The following is a 16,888-nucleotide window of genomic DNA, read 5'->3' as shown; positions in this document are numbered from 1 at the left end:
GAGTTAGGGAAAATGAAATTGAATACTTAAAATTCTCCTATTGCCATCACATTTTTTTCTATTTTTCATTAGCCTTAACAAAATGGAAAGAGGCATTTCAGTTTAACCGCACCTGTCATAGGTGACTGCTATATATACTTGCAAATAAGCCAATTATGATAATCAAATCTGTCTTAATGCACAGGTGATGAGTTTTTCATGGTATTTTGGTTAAAAATTCAAGAGTCAGCTTATTCACAGATGGGCTTATCCATAAATATATTCAAGATATATATAAACAAACACACTGGGCTCATAAGCTACTCAAATCAAGTCCAACTCTTAAGTAATGTATATTCCAACCATCACAAATTAGGCTAAAAGCATTCAGCATATGGAGCAATGAAAAGCAACGATAATTCATAAAAATAGTTACAACACTAATCCATTCAACCAAGCCTAAGATAACTTATGTTGCTCTAGGGAACAAGTTGTACTATATTAGTCCCCAGGGCCTAATGGAATAGATGTTTTTTTAATGGACTTTCTAAAAACCAGAAAGAAAAGAATCTTGGGTAGCCAGGAGCATATTTTTCAGAAGAGGAGGAGCATTGGAGATAGTTGTCATTCTTAGCTGTTAGTATTTTGCTACCGTACTGAGCAGATACTATCCTTGGCCAGCCCTAGGGCTCTCCATTCCCATTGCCTAGGTAGGCAAAGTTGGCTCTTCTATGACTTGTGGACTTCAACTCCTAGAATTATTGAGCCAATCATGGAATTCTGGGAGTTGAATTCCATATGTCATAGAAGAGCCAACTTCCCTATCCCTGGCCTAGAAGATGTTCAGTGGGCTCCTTTCATGTTGCCACCAAGTGAAAATTGCTCTTTCGCAACTTTATATACGATCATTTTCTAACATATACACCCACTATCTCATCACACCACAATGTCGCATATCCTGAAAAGTCTGCTACTTTGCAGACTCCTCCCACCCTTTGCCCTAACCCCAATCTCCCTCTATCAACATCTCTTCCTTTCTTCTTTTATTTCCCCTTTCCCCCTATCTCTTTTCGTATTTTATAGATTCACTACCCTATTTTACATTATGTACGTATTTTATATCTCTTGTTATGTACTGTAATTGTGGTCATAATATAGTGATATAGATGACTTTATGTATAGTTTAAGACCTGTTTTATTACTATGGAATGCCTTTCTTCCCCCTTTCCCTTTCCCCCCCACCCTTTTTAATGATTTAAACTCCATAAACTTTCTTTTAAAAAAGCGAAATAAAATTGCTCTTTCTTCTCCCACTGTAGTGCTGAACCAAGATATCCCCCATATCTTTGCCTTAACCCTCTTTGAGGATTACATTTATTGGACTGACTGGGAGACCAAATCCATCAACCGAGCCCACAAAACCACTGGGGCCAATAAGTCTGTGCTGATCAGCACTCTGCATCGGCCTATGGATATCCACATCTACCACCCATACAGGCAGCCAGATGGTAAGTGCTCTCTGTAAGGTGCTGAAAAGAGGAAGGAAGCTGTTATGCATAGGGACCGGTCTCAGTTACCATAGCATGGGGCAGTGTTAAAACACAATAAAATGAGGAAGTGTCTTTCAAGACATAGCCAGGGCAGAGGTGGGAAGGGCAGGTTGATGATGGTAAAAACAAGGGGCAGAGCTCTTACTTGAGTCCTACATTGCTAAGTGCTAGCAGTTGCTACTGCTTTAATGAGCCATAGTGGTGCAGTGGTTAGAATGCAATATTGTAGGCTAATTCTGCTAACAACTGGCAGTTCGATCCTGACTGGCTCAAGGTTGACTCAGCCTCCATCCTTCCGAGTTTAGTAAAATGAGGACCCAGATTGTTGGGGGCAATATGCTGATACCATAAACAGTTTAGAGAGGGCTGTAATGCACTGTGAAGCAGTATATAAATCGAAGTATTACTGCTATACTGGAGGTCTATGCACAGTAAACCAACTGGCAGCCCCCTAGGTGATGGAGAAAAATCCAGTGGAACATTGTTGATCGGGACATACAGTAGTACCCCTAGATACGAGCATAATTCGTTCCAGAAGGGAGCTTGTATCTCGAGCAAACTCGTATCTGGAACAAATTGCTTTAGACTTTGTTTTTCCCCTCTGAGATAACCAAAAGCAAGGATTCTTGCGCCACCTAGTGGACGCTCGGCTCGTATCCCGAATTTGAGCTCGGAACTTGAACAGAAATGTCTCACCCCTCCTGGCTCGTATCTTGAAATACTCGCATGTGGAGCAGCTCGTATCTAGAGGTACTACTGTATTTCTTTTTATTATCCTTCAAATAGATTGCATTCCTTTCTCTAAAGTGCAAATTAACTTTTGCATTCATTTGCTTTTAGTGGGTGAGCATCGTTGTGCATGCAAGAGAATTTGGGGGAAGTGAAGTACTCCTTATACAGGGTGAAGGGTATTGTGATTTCTTTGTGTGGTGGAGCAGGGATCAGATGTCTTTGGCAAAGGTCATATCGCCACAAGCAGCTATTAACCACTGTAATATGACAATCATTAAGTGTTGTACCACATGATTCTTGACAAATGTATATTTTATTTTATGTACACTGAGAGCATATGCACCAAGACAAATTCCTTGTGTATCCAATCACACTTGGCCAATAAAATTTTTATTCTATTCTATTCTAATATATATCTCCTCCATTATCTTATCCTTCCTCAGTTCCTAACCATCCTTGCAAAACCAACAATGGTGGCTGCAGCAACCTATGCCTACTGGCACCAGGAGGGACCTTCAAATGTGCCTGCCCTACCAACTTCTATCTGGGTGGTGATGGTAAAACCTGCATCTCCAATTGCACCGCTAGTCAGGTAACTCGCTGGGGCACACAAACATTGCTCCATTGTTTATTGTCAGGAATGCAACTTCCATCTGCTCAAAGGTGACTCTCATCTTGAGGGCCACATTCTTAAGTAGCCAAGTCCAAATCTTTTTTTTTGCCAGGGGGTGGGTGGGTGGGTAGGATGAGTATTTACAAGGCTTAAGGGGGTCTCTTTTTTTCCCCTATCAAAATCCCCAAGATGCAAAAAATATGCCCATATATTTTATTTTGCCTTCTATTTTCTTGTCATTGTAAGAGGGATGCTGAAAGATTGCATACAACCCTTACGTCTTACTTTTTTCACCCTTGCTCTATGTCAGTGATGGCAAACATATGAACGTGTACCACAGGTGGCACAGAGAGCCATATCTGAAGGCACAGAGGTATTGCCGTATGTCAGCACTGGTGCGCATGAGTGCACTGGCCAGCTGATTTTGGGCCATCCAGAGGGCGGGGGGAGTCGTTTTCGCCTTCTTCAGGCTTCAGGAAACCCTCCAGAGCAGGCGTCCCCAAACTTGGAAACTTTAAGACTTATGGACTTCAACTCCCAGAATTCTCTAGCCAGCATACCTGGCTTGAGAATTCTGGGAGTTGAAGTTTACAAGTCTTAAAATTGCCAAGTTTGAAGACCTCTGCTCCAGAGTCTGTGAATGGCGAAAAACGGACCCAACAGCCCTGCCAGAAATTTAAAAAACCTTGCGCTGTTTATCACCCTCCCCAAGCTTCAGGAAAGCTTCCTGAACCCTGGGAAGGGTGAAAAACGCCCCAATGGGCCTACCGGAAGTCCAGAGACTCCAGTGAGCCTTGTACACCGGTGGGGGATTGTGTATACAGGAGGAGGGGGAGAGCATTGCATTATGGGTATAGCACGCATACACCCACGCTGTTGCATACATGGACGCCCTTTTGGTACCTGAGGGGAAAAAAGTTCCTCATCCATTGCTACTATGTTAATACCCTTCATTTACTGCTTTCTCAAGGGATTCTTAATACGCCTCAGCACTGGGAAGCCAAGGTTTTGGTAAAAAGAAGGATTAAAAAAATTGGTGAAGTTGAAACCCAAAGATTACCACAGTGTGGTCTGGATATCTGGAATGATGGTTTCTTGAGTTTAGAACGGGAGGTTTTCTAGTTTAGATGTGCCACCAATTCTCAGCAGCACCATTTCAGGAGGCTGTATGAGATGCCGAAAAGGATTGTGGTCAGGATAGTTTTAGGCATCAAATTGCCCTTTGCTGCTGTTACATCTTAGGGAGATGTCATCAATGAAAGGGAAGGCTCCATCCAAATATGAGCATCTGTTGGATCCATAGAACTTCCAACCAGTTTAGTCATTCAATTGATCTTCAGTTGGAGAAAATAAACCCTTTTTACCAACCACCTAAAATAAAAACAACAGGTTTTTAAAATTTTGTTTTGTTTTTTTAATTAGGGAAGAGTCATGAGTTAATGTATGGGACGATTAGAAATTTAAGTTCCTATTTCAGCTTTTAATAAGCTTTTTTTCTTCTTTTTTGGAGGCTGTTTTCTAAGCTCTAACATAGCCAATGTCACTGGCTGGAGTTTGTCTTGAGGGGATGGCTTATGCTCCTCTGACCATTACTCAGCCATTATTTCAGCATCATTACCTTTTCTCTCTGCCAGTTTGTCTGCAAGAATGACAAATGCATCCCTTTCTGGTGGAAATGTGACACCGAGGACGATTGTGGGGACCGTTCAGACGAGCCAGAGGATTGCCGTAAGTGTACTTTTGGGAGGAGGCTTAGGCGGGAGAGACCCTTGTCGTAGTTTTAGATCAGTGATAATCCTGGCGGAAAACAGTGGGAGTGCCTGGATAATAATTTCGGGGCATTGAAGCGAGTAAAATTTGTATCCGGCGTTTGGATCTGACAGGCGCTTTGATTACTCTAGAAGCATAAGACAAAATCTCCTTTGAATTAAGCTCTACTTCTGTTGACTTGGTGGCCACAGTGGCAAAATCTACTTACCTTCCCTACCAGTTCAGAAGAATGTGATTTGTGTGTGCATGCTCGCTTCAATCACGCATGTGCCACTATCATGCGTGCCTTTTCACCCTCTGTGCATGCACAGAAGGCGTTGCACAGGGGGTTAAAAAAATGGCAGCGGGTGGGCAAAATTTCGAACTGCTGCTGCTACCAGTTATCCGAACAACCAGTATGCCCAGACCGTGACTGGAAGCATTTCATCCCTGTTTTGGTCATAGCACAGAAACAATTTATCCTTGCCTTCTTCCAGAGTACGAACCCCTTGTCTTACGAATTTTTCGAGGTACGAACCCGGGGTTCGGAAATTTTTTGCCTCTTCTTATGAACTTTTTTCACCTTACGAACCCAACGCCGAACCCGGAAGTTCGGCAAAAGTTCGGGTTCGGGTTTGGGAGACCGCTGAGAAGCGCCACTGGCCAGCTGCCACCTTTGGAAACAGCCGAACGCCAAACGTGAAAGTTCAGCAAAAGTTCGGGTTCGGCGTTCGGGTTCGGGAGAAGAGCCGTGGAGCTGACAGCCGGTCGGGAGGCTCAAACGGAGGTGGGGAATCCCAATAGGGAATTCCAGGGGCGGAGCTTTGACGTCACGGAGACGTCCTTCCTGGCTGGCCGAAACATGGACTCCAGGAAGGACGTCTCCGTGACGTCAAAGCTCTGCCACTGGAATTCCCTATTGGGATTCCCCACCTCCATTTGAGCCTCCCAACTGGCCGACAGCTCCATGGCTCGTCTGGCAAGGTGACAGCCGGGCGGCGGCGCTTCTCGGCGGTCTCCCGAACCCAAACGCCGAAGCCAAACTTTTGCTGAAATTCCAGGTCCGGCGTTCGGCTGAACGCCGAGAAGCCCCCTGGCTGTTTCGGAAGGTGACAGCCGGGCAGCGGCGCTTCTTGGCCGCAACCCAAACCCAAACTTTTGCCGAACTTTTTGGGTTCGGCATTCGGGAGAATGCCAAGAAGTGACCGGCTGTTTCAAAAGGTGACAGCCGGGGGTGGTGCCCAGCGGAGCGCTGTTTTTGCGATATTTTTTTTTGCTTGCACGCATTAATCAATTTTACATTGTTTCCTATGGGAAACATTGTTTCGTCTTACGAACCTTTTGCCTTACGATCCTCCTCCCGGAACCAATTAAGTTTGTAAGACGAGGTATCACTGTATTTTCTAACTTATGGCCTACAGGCCTGATATTTTTTAGTAGTCCCTATCCAAATTTTAACACGATCCAATCCTGCATACTTTTAAAGGTCAACTAATACTACTTTGGATCAGCAAACGTAAGCAGTATTGATGAAACAGCAAAGCTCCAGGTTCAAATTCATTCAGGATTCCCATTGAAAAAAAATTGGAATAAAATTAAACATTATTTAGAGCAAATAACTGGTCAACAAATCCCTTTGAAACCAGAACTATACCTACTCGGAATTATTAGACAAAAAATACCTAAGGAAGATCGATATTTAATAATACATATAATTACAGCTGCCAGACTTGCTTATGCACAGACCTGGCATAAACAATGTCCCCTCAACACTTAAACCTAATAAATACAATTTACAAAATTCCAGAGACGAACAAGATGACATTGGAAATACAAGAAAGAGACAATACTGAATTCTACCAAACCTGGAGCAGGTGGTACGATTGGGTTAATAAAAAAATATATTTAAAAGATTGCGCCATTTCTAAAGTATTATACTTAGCACTAAAATAGATCCGTCAAAAAGTATTATACAGATAGTCCTCGATTTACAACAGTTCCTTTAGTGACTGTTAAAGTTATTTAGAGAAGCATTTTGATAAGAAGAAAAGTAAAATATATTTTTTACAAGAAGGCTTCAATTAGGTATAGTGGCTACTTGGTGGGTTAACTTCCGCATGAGCAAAACTCTCCCAACACGATTAGCTTGCCTATTTACCTGCATAAAAATGGATGTCATTACTTCCTCTCCCCCAGGATCAGAAGCTATGAATATGCTTCCAGGCAAATGTTGGTCCTCACCACTCCACCATTTTCTTAACCTTCGTGAGCTGCATAGCCCATAGACACCATCTTGCCTATCTAGTGCAGTGGAGTCTGATTGATGGTGATTCTGCAGAGTCTTAAATCAAGTGCCTCCCCCTTCATCAACTGCCTGGTTCAAACTTGAAGCCGGGGCCCTTTTGCTTGGACTCTGTACTCTCTTAGTGAACTAGAATCCATAGGAAGCTTCTCCTTAGGCACCTCTTCGCACTTATTTTTTCCAGCTGAATTCAAGTGTCGCCCAGGGCAATTCCAGTGCTCTACAGGAATCTGCACCAACCCAGCCTTCATTTGCGATGGGGACAACGACTGCCAGGACAACTCGGATGAAGCAAACTGTGGTAAGTATCCTCAGCCTTTCTCCAATGCGCTGCTGAGAAGAGTCCAACGTGGGCCTTAGTTCAGTCTGATTGGTAGGGACTGAGTTTAAATTTAAATATTAATTAGGTAACGCCCTCCAACTGCCCCAGAAGGTCAGTTTTAAAAAAACTCAGTCAAGCAGTGTAGGGAGGTAAATGAGTTTGCTCCATCTTTTTGATGATCCACTTTGGACTCTCTTTGCTTCACTGGACAACTTCAACTGGAAACTTTTTCCACAAAAGATGTTCGAGACCCCAGCAGGGAAATTTTAAATCAGCCACATTAAGATGTAATCTCTTGTTTTACTTTAAAAGTTAGAAGTTCAAAAAATGTGAGGTGACCAAGCCACCCCAAATTCATCATTGACTCCCTCAGAAAAGAATAAAAGTTGGCAGTGGTGCTTTTAAAACAGTCATTTCTCAGAGCCTGGTGTGAAGATCAGAAAGCTTTGCCTCTATCCCTACGAATCATCCTCATGCTGTGCTAAAAACCCTCTGAATGAAACCTTTCCCTTTCCCCTTTTTTGCTTTTCTTAACCTTTTATGCGACAGGAATGACAAACCACGGAAAACAAAATTACCTGAGGCAGAACTTATTATTATTTATTTTAATTATTTATTAGATTTGTATGCCGCCCCTCTCGGTAGACTCGGGGCGGCTTTTTCCTTCCCACTTCTCAATTTCCCTGAAATTTCAGAGAAAAGATAAATAAGAATATGGGGTCTTTTAAATATTTTTAAACAGTAATTTAGATTTGTTGTAGAGTTTTTTTTTCCCCACTTGTTGTGAGCCGCCCCGAGTCTGCGGAGAGAGGCGGCATACAAATATATTTATTTATTTATTTATTTATTACTTAGATTTGTATGCCGCCCCTCTCCGAAGACTCGGGGCGGCTCACAACATGTACTGTAGAAACAAATCATAAGTAAACAGACAAATTTAAAAATATTAAATATTTAAAAAACCCCATATACTAACAGACGCACACACAGACATACCATGCATAAATTAAAAATGCCAGGGGGGAGATGTTTCAGTTCCCCCATGCCTGACGGCAAAGGTGGGTTTTAAGGAGTTTACGGAAGGCAGGAAGAGTAGCGGCAGTCCTAATCTCCGGGGGGAGTTGGTTCCAGAGGGCCGGTGCCGCCACAGAGAAGGCTCTTCCCCTGGGGCCCGCCAACCGACATTGTTTAGTTGACGGGACCCGGAGAAGGCCCACTCTGTGGGACCTAATCGGTCGCTGGGATTCGTGCGGCAGGAGGCGGTCTTGGAGATATAAATAAATAAATAAATAAATAAATAAATAAATAAATAAATAAATAAATAAATAAATAAATAAATAAATAACCTAAATACATGGGATTCTTTCAAGAATGACTGCCATGGAAATAAATCCCATGAGAATGTCTGAGAAAAATTAGGATTCAACGGTGCAACCGGTCAGCTTTCTCTCTGCATCAACTGTCGCATTAACACAATGTTCTCCAAACTTTCCAGGTTGGCGGCCTTGGGTGGGGGGAGGGGGCATGGCTGTGGGGAACAAAAGGTGCATGTGTACACACGAACACTTTATTTATTTATTTATTTATTTTATTTATTTATTTTATTTATTTTATTTATTTTATTTATTTTATTTATTTTATTTATTTTATTTATTTATTTTATTTATTTTATTTATTTTATTTATTTTATTTATTTTATTTATTTTATTTATTTTATTTATTTTATTTATTTTATTTATTTTATTTATTTTATTTATTTTATTTATTTATTTATTTATTTATTTATTTTATTTAGTTATTTTATTTTAGTTATTTTATTTTATTTTATTTATTTCATTTATTTCATTTATTTATTTTATTTATTTATTTATTTATTTTATTTATTTATTTATTGTTGAGTTGAGTTGAGTTGAGTTGAGTTGAAAGGGACCTTGCAGGTCATCAAGTCCAACCCCCTGTTTTATGTTGTGTGTGTGTTTATACCTTTAAAAAAATCAATAAAAATATTATTATTATTTTTTTAAAGTTCAAGCCCCTGCTTAAGCAGGAAATCCTACAGCACCCCAGCCAAATGACAGTCCAATCTCCTCTTGAAAATGTCCAAAGTTGGGGAGTTCACAACCTCTGCTGGAAGGCCGTTCCACTGGTTGATCGCTCTGACCGTCCTTATTTCTAGGTTGAATATGAAGCCATGAGCACCCGCAATGCTTGCAGTGGTACTTGTGTGAATATGCTGTGAGTGCCTGTGCCAGTGGGGCTGCAAGCATCCCTAATGATCACTAGCAGGGTCACGAGCGCCCACAACAATAGTAACAATGCTCACACCAGTGGGGTTCTGCGTGTATGCACATATGTGCACACTGGCCAGCTACTCACACTGGTGGCCAAGAGGCCTCCACCCACGGCCATGGCCCACAGATTGGTTACCCGCGCATTAACATATGTGGGGGGAGAGAACTCCTGGGACATAATTTTACCAAAGCTGTAATTTTACTGAGAGGGTTACCAGAGACAGCTGCATAGGTAAAGTTCTCCTTTTCCCCTTGAAGCCTCCCACTGCCCATTACTCTGAGGGGGGAATTATTGACCCCCTCAGAGAGGGTTCGCAACTTGGGTGTCCTCCTCGATCCACAGCTAACATTGGAACGTCATCTTTCGGCTGTGGTGAGAAGGGCGTTCGCCCAGGTTCGCCTGGTGCATCAGTTGCAACCCTATTTGGACCGGGAGTCACTGCTCACAGTCACTCATGCCCTCATCACCTCGAGGTTCGACTACTGCAACGCTCTCTACATGGGGCTACCTTTGAAGAGTGTTCGGAAACTTCAGATCGTGCAGAATGCGGCCGCGAGAGCTATTGTGGGGCTTCCCAGATTCGCTCACGTTTCTACAACACTCCGTGGCCTGCACTGGCTGCCAATCAGTTTCCGGTCACAATTCAAAGTGTTAGTAATGACCCTTAAAGCCCTACATGGCATTGGACCGGAATACCTCCGGAACCGCCTTCTACCGCATGAATCCCAGCGGCCGATAAGGTCCCACAGAGTTGGCCTTCTCCGGGTCCTGTCGACCAAACAATGTCTGTCGGGCCCCAGGGGAAGAGCCTTCTCTGTGGCGGCCCCGGCCCTCTGGAATCAACTCCCCCCCGAGATTAGAACAGCCCCCTCCCTCCTTGTCTTTCGCAAATTACTCAAGATCCACCTGTATTGCCAGGCATGGGGGAACTGAGACACCTCCCCCAGGCTTTTATATTTTATGTTTGGTATGTATGTGTTGTATGGTTTTTTAATTGCTGGGGTTTTATATATCTTTCTCTTTTAATATTAGATTTGTCATACTGTTATATTGTCTTTTACTACGTATTGTTGTGAGCCGCCCCGAGTCTTCGGAGAGGGGCGGCATACAAATCTAATAAATTGTTGTTGTTATTATTATTATTGTTGTTGTTATTGTTGTTTTGTTGTTGTTGTTGTTGTTGTTGTTATTATCATTATTATTATTATTATTATTATTATTATTATTATTATTATTATTATTGTTTGCCAATCCAATACTTCATTTTTTTGGAAAACAGTCTATCCACTGTAGAGTTCCCATAATATGACCTTGAAGTGAGGGAACTCCCCCCAAGGCTTGAAGTGAGCCAACTCCCCCCAAGGCTTCCCCTTCCCACCCACCTCTTTCAGTTTCTGTTGTGAGGAAAATTGCAGGCAGGGTTAGAATCTAAATCAGCTTTTGACTGCACTCTCCCATAGAGCTGGGTTCATGTCTCTCTCTTCTCTGACAGAAGTCCATGTCTGCCTGCCCAGCCAGTTCAAATGCACAAACACCAATCGCTGCATCCCAGGCATCTTCCGTTGCAACGGGCAAGACAACTGTGGGGACGGAGAAGATGAGAAGGATTGTCGTAAGTGAAAAGCCACTTGAGTCCTTTTTCCTGCCGGTCTCTGTGCCAGGCTTGTCAAAAGATCAGATGGGCTTGCACAATTAGCATAATCTCGATAAACATCCTGGGGAGTTTGCTTATACACGAAAGCCAATTTACAGTGTAATTGCTAATTCTGCACCATGTTAGTAAAATCGCACACACACAAAAATGGAATTTTGCAATCTGTCGTCATGATGCAAAGTACCGTATTCAAAAATTTTGGAAGGAAGTACAGAATGAAATAAATAATATGCTAAACATTAATTGGATAATCACGAAAGAATTAGCAACACTAGTTAAATATGGGGAATTACGAGAATTTAAAGAAATCAAAACAGCAGCTTTGGAAAGTGCTCAAGCAGTAGTGGTACTAGGGTGGAAGGATAGCAATAAATGGACAATCCAGAATTGATACTGGTACATGGTGGACCACATCCACTTCGAAATTATGGAAATAAGATTAAATAACTTTGATGAAAATAAATTAGAGAAACTGATGGCACGATGGAATAAGGTGAAAAATTATATCTTAAGTAGAATTTATGACGACAATGTGAAAAATAAATTCCAATCACTTTTTGTATGTAAAGAAATGTAAACCGGAGCTAAGGAAGAAATTGAAACTTATTGCAAATAATTTAACCCCCTAAATGGTGGTGGGGTTTTATTGGTGTTGGGCACTTTTTCTTTAAGTATTTTTTTTGTTTGTTGTAATAAAATTTAATAAAAATATATATATACTGTATTTTAAAAAGTACCGTATTTTTTAGAGTATAAGATGCACCTTTTCTCCCCTAAAAGAGGGTGGAAATATTGGTGTGTCTTATTCACTGAATACAGCTATTTTTTGGCCTCTCGAAGCCTCGCCCCTGCATCTCATTTTTGTGAAAAATGGGGGGGGAGGTAGAGGGTTTGGGAGGCCGCAGAATGCTCCTGGGGACTGGAGGAATGCAAATATGCTCCCGTTTTTGTGGGGGGGAAAGGAAAAAAACGGTGGCATTTTTGCCTTCCCCCAAACCCCAGAAACACTTGCAGGCCTATTTTTCACCTGTTTTTGCAAAAAAATAGAATGCACAGAGGGTTTGGGATGCCTACAAAGTGCTTCTGGGGACTGAAGAGGACAAAAACCTTTTTTCCTTGCTTACCTCTTCAAAATCTTGTTGAATATTATACACCGGTCATCTTAAGAACATAAGAAGAGCCCTGCTGAATCAGGCCAAAGCCCATCGAGTCCAGCATTCTGTGTCACACCGTGGCCCACCAATTGTCCATGGGGATCTTGAGCTGAAAGAGAAGGCAAGACCCTCCCTTTCCCTTGACCCCCAACAAATGGGACTCCATCTTATAGTCTGAAAAATATTGTAAATAAATTGGGTGTGTTGAGGTTCAGGGTGAGTATCAAGCTTCTTTTTCAGGATGTGGAAGCCCTGATCCTTAAAAAACTGAATTCCATTCAGAAGAAGAGAGTGGAACAGATGTGGAATTAAATATGTAGCAGAGATAGTCCTCCACTTACAACAATTCATTTAGTGACTGTTCAAAGTTACAGCGGCACTGAAAAAAGTGATTTATGACCATATTTCACAGTTATGGCCTTTGTAGCATCCCCATGATTGTGTGATCAAATTCAGATGCTTGGCAGCTGGTTTACACGTATGACCATTGTCATGTCCCAAGATATTGTGATCCCCTTTTATGACCTTTTGACAAGCAAAGTCAATGGGGAAGCCAGATTCAATTGACAATTATGTTGCTAAATTAACATCAGCTGTGATTCACTTAACAACTTTTGTAAGAAAGGTCGTAAAATGGGGCAAAACTCACTTAACAAATGTCTCACTTAAGATAAATTTTGGGCTTGATTATGGTCATAAGTTGAGGACTACTTGTATGGTTTTCTTCCGTGGAGGGGCAATAGCCAGCATCCTTAATGTTGTGGGTCATTGTCTGGTTGCATAGAGTTGGCATTTATTTCAAGGAATTCCCATTATATACCGGGGTTTATCTCCTGACTCTACTTTCTCTTTTATAGCGGAAGTGACCTGTGCGCCAAACCAGTTCCAGTGTGCCATTACCAAACGCTGCATTCCACGAGTTTGGGTTTGTGACCGTGACAACGACTGCGTAGATGGATCGGACGAGCCTGCCAACTGCAGTAAGGCACCGTGCACGCACGATGTGGGAGCTGGCTTTGAGAAGGAGACAATTATGTCTTATGTCCCCCAAAATGCCCAATATTTTGGTCTTCCCTTGTCCATTTGAGTCACTAACCTGAAACCTGAAAAACTAACTGTTTTATGGCATTAGCCTTTGTGGACTTATTGAAAAACCATTCAGTTTTCTTTACGTGAATATTTTTGAAACAAGAAAGCCTGTAATGACTAACTAGCTTTCTGTGCCTTGGTGGCTACTATTATGGCCCAGGTGACCAAGGCAAGGCGGACCTCTAGAGCAAGGGTCTCAAACTTTTGGCAATTTTAAGGTCTGTGGACTTCAACTCCCAGAATTCCTCCATTTAGCTTTGCTTTGGGAGTTCACAAGTCTTAAAAGTTCCCAAGGTTGGAGACCCCTGCTCTAGAAAATTATCTATTTCTCCCAACAAATGTTCCAGCAAACGACCGGGAAAGGCTCCACCCCCATACTTCCCTGAAGGCAGCCACCCTCCGTTTCACAAACACAGCCCTTTTAGTACAAAGGAATTCCACAGAGTAGGAGCAGACTTAGAGGGCAAAGTTCAGGGGTCCAAGTCCAATCCACAAGGCAGAGTCCAGGCACAAGGCAAGGACAGTCTTCAGGACAAGAAGCAGCTCCAAAGACAGAGAGTGAAGCAAAGGACAAATGCAAGCCACAAGAGAAGGGCTAGGACCAAAACAAAATGAGAAGAGCAATCTTCCAACTAGTCAAGGCAAACAGGCATGAGTCAAAGTGGGGGACCATAAGACAAAGCAAACAACTGCTTCTGGCATAGACCAACTCCCCATGGCTTCTCCTTAAGTTACTCTTCCCTCCAGGTGTTCCTGGTGAGGATGGGTGAGGAGGCCTCCTCATGAGTAACCTTGCAGCCAGTGTTCCCTCTAATTTTTTTTTGGGGGGGGGGCAGAAAAGTATAGTGTCTGAGCGGCAGCCCCTTCGGGACTGGGCGGCACAAAAATAATAAATAAACAAACAAACAAATAAAAAACCCACCCTGTTTTGCCTCAGAGAATTTCAAAATAAAATACTGTACTGTGTGTCTATAACAGTGAGCTCATAATAGGGCAACTCTATCAATATCAAAATGCCACTTAAATAGTTGAGCTAGTTTCAAACTAGATTTTGATTTTCTTTCTCTCTTTCTTACTCCCATTCTTTTTCTTTCTCTTTTCCTTCCTCTCTTTTTTCTATCTGTTTCTCTCTCTTCCTCTCTTCCTCTCTCTCTCCTTCCCTCTCACTCTTTCCCTCTCGGCTTCTGGGCAGGTTTGGAAAACTCTGAGTTGATGATTATTTTTAAGTGAGCAATTGCTCACTGCTCAGCTTAGAGGGAACTATGCTTGCAGCCCTTCTTTGGGTTTGCCTATCCTCCACTCGTCTTGCCCTTGGATGAATGGAGTAGACAGCTTTTCTTCATCAAAGGAGATCAAGTTGCCTAATAGCACGTGCCAGTCAGCAGCCAATCCTGTTTCTGTACAGGCAGGCATCTTTAAGCATCATAAGAGGCATCATAAGATGTCCTTCTCCAATGCACTTGCAAGGAGAGTCCAGGATGGGTAATTCTCAATCTGATTGGTCGGGACTGAGTTTAATTTAAATATTAGGGAGTCACCGCCCCCTTAGCCCCTCAGTCTAAAAACTCAGTCGCAGTAAAAGGGACTTTGAGTTTGTTCTCCGTTCTTTTCCTTTTTTTTTTTTTTTTTTTTTTTTTTTGTTTACAATAAGTTTTATTAATAAAATTTACTAATATATTTTTCTCTCTTTTGCTTTTGTTTTTCAGGTGCAGCAGGGGGATTGGATTTCCTCGGGCAGTCAGGGTTTAAACCTCCAGAGGGTTTGCTCTGCCAGCTGCTGCTCCTCTGTGATTCTCCCCACATTGAAAAGGGCCTGTGGGAGACAGAGAGAGCCCCCGGGCTGTCTGCTTCCGTGGCAGCGCCCGGTAGCCGAGGGGGTGACTGACGCCTCGGGGGGGTCCGCCCCTCCCGGCGCGAATAGGTCACAGGCCGCCTGTCGCTTCGGACAGGGGCCTCCTGAAGGGCTTCACAAGCGCCCCCCCCCCCCACCGCTCCGCGCTATATTGGTTAGCGCTACGAACCCGACTGCCAGCTGAGAGGAGCGATCGGCAGCGGCGAGGCCTCAGTGGGGGAGCCGACGAAAGAGAAGCCGGAGGGCGGGAGAGCTTGGCTTCCCGCCCATTTCCATGGCAACGGCCCGGCGGCCATCTTGGGAGGCCGCAATGAGCCGAACGGCCCCTGACGCGCCCATTTGTATCCAGGGTTGCCAAGGCAACGGCCCGGTGGCCATTTTGGAGGCACATCGGCCGAGAGAGCTGCTTCGCGCCCAAATGTATCAAGGGTTGCCATAGCAGCAGGCCGTTACTACTCTAGCCAGGCTGCCCCCTCCCCAGTGCCGGTGAGGGGCTTTTCCCATTGGCTCAGCTTCTGAGGGCCTATTTCTGTTACAAAGACACGCAGGCGCTTTTCTGCCCTGTCCTCGTGTCTCTTGCCGGTGGTGTGTGAGCAGAGTCGTTTTCTTCACCTCGCAGATTGCTAATCGTGAGTTGTTTTGAATCCATGGCTGATCAAACGGTCCAGGCCGGGGAGGAGGCCGGTGCCAACAGGCCCAGTACCCCCAAGGAGAGGGCTTCCAAGTCCAAATCTAAATCCTCCCAGGGGGCTTCGCTCAGAGAAGCGGAGAAGCGCATCAAAGCGCTTGAAAAACAGCTTGAGGCCTCCCAGAGATCTTCTGCATCGGCTGCTCAGCCTTTAGGTGCCATTCCCCCGCCAGCCTCCCCCATTTTCACCTCAGGGGTTGTAGGCTCGGCCTCTGAAAGGGATTGGTCACCAGAGAGGCCTTTCCAATCCTCCATTTCTCCCAGGCCAGAGGCCCTCGCGTTTGGAAAACAAGCCACGTGGCCCTGCACATTCGCTGCCCCACAGCCTATCCATCCACACGGTGGGCAGTCACAAGCAGCCACATTCACCCCCACGGCAGCTGGATTACGCACTGCGCAGGATGCCTGGCAGAGTATGCCCCAGGCCCTGCAGGACTTAATTGTTAGTGCATATACTCAGGGGCAGGCTAGTGTGGCTCAGCAACAGCAGCTACCAGCAGATCCTGCTCCACCTAGATTCAGGGACCCCTGGACAGCTCCAGCCACTCAATCCATGCTGGAGTCCAAAGATGATGATGAATTTTCCAGGGATGAGTTCAGCGAGGCGGAGGAGGACTTATCCGGAGATGAACAACCACCTGAACTGCCTGCATTGCCCGGTTTGTTCAAATCCTCCCTCTTCAGGACCTTGCTGAACAAGGCAAAAATGACCATTGACCAGGCGGGAGAGGGAGGTCAGGGAGCTCCTTCGGCTCTGGGTCAGCCTGCAGGGGGCCTGTTTGTGTTTCCACAGCAGGAGACTGTCAATGTCCCATCATCCCACTTGTTCCTAGAGACAGTACAGCGCCCATGGGAGAACCCTGCGACACCCCAGGGCCCGTCTAACCTGGACAAGCGCTTCTACACCTTTGA

The 16,888-nt window shown here is 44.0% G+C and overlaps 1 protein-coding gene across 3 annotated transcripts in view; it reads left to right on the top strand.

The window, feature by feature from the left end:
- Positions 1 to 16,888, top strand: part of LRP1 (LDL receptor related protein 1) — a 469,165-nt gene that overhangs the window by 394,942 nt on the left and 57,335 nt on the right. For all 3 annotated transcript variants that reach the window (XM_070740967.1, XM_070740966.1, XM_070740968.1), the window contains 6 exons: positions 1,299 to 1,487; positions 2,705 to 2,853; positions 4,509 to 4,602; positions 7,110 to 7,226; positions 11,032 to 11,151; positions 13,205 to 13,327. In XM_070740967.1, the coding sequence (XP_070597068.1) occupies positions 1,299 to 1,487; positions 2,705 to 2,853; positions 4,509 to 4,602; positions 7,110 to 7,226; positions 11,032 to 11,151; positions 13,205 to 13,327 (792 nt within the window). The remainder of the gene's footprint in view (positions 1 to 1,298; positions 1,488 to 2,704; positions 2,854 to 4,508; positions 4,603 to 7,109; positions 7,227 to 11,031; positions 11,152 to 13,204; positions 13,328 to 16,888) is intronic.

Source organism: Erythrolamprus reginae, chromosome 2 (assembly GCF_031021105.1).
Source record: "Erythrolamprus reginae isolate rEryReg1 chromosome 2, rEryReg1.hap1, whole genome shotgun sequence".
NCBI lineage: Eukaryota > Metazoa > Chordata > Lepidosauria > Squamata > Dipsadidae > Erythrolamprus > Erythrolamprus reginae.
The sequence above is the reverse complement of the archived record's forward strand: the minus strand, read 5'-3'. Positions and strand labels throughout refer to the sequence as shown.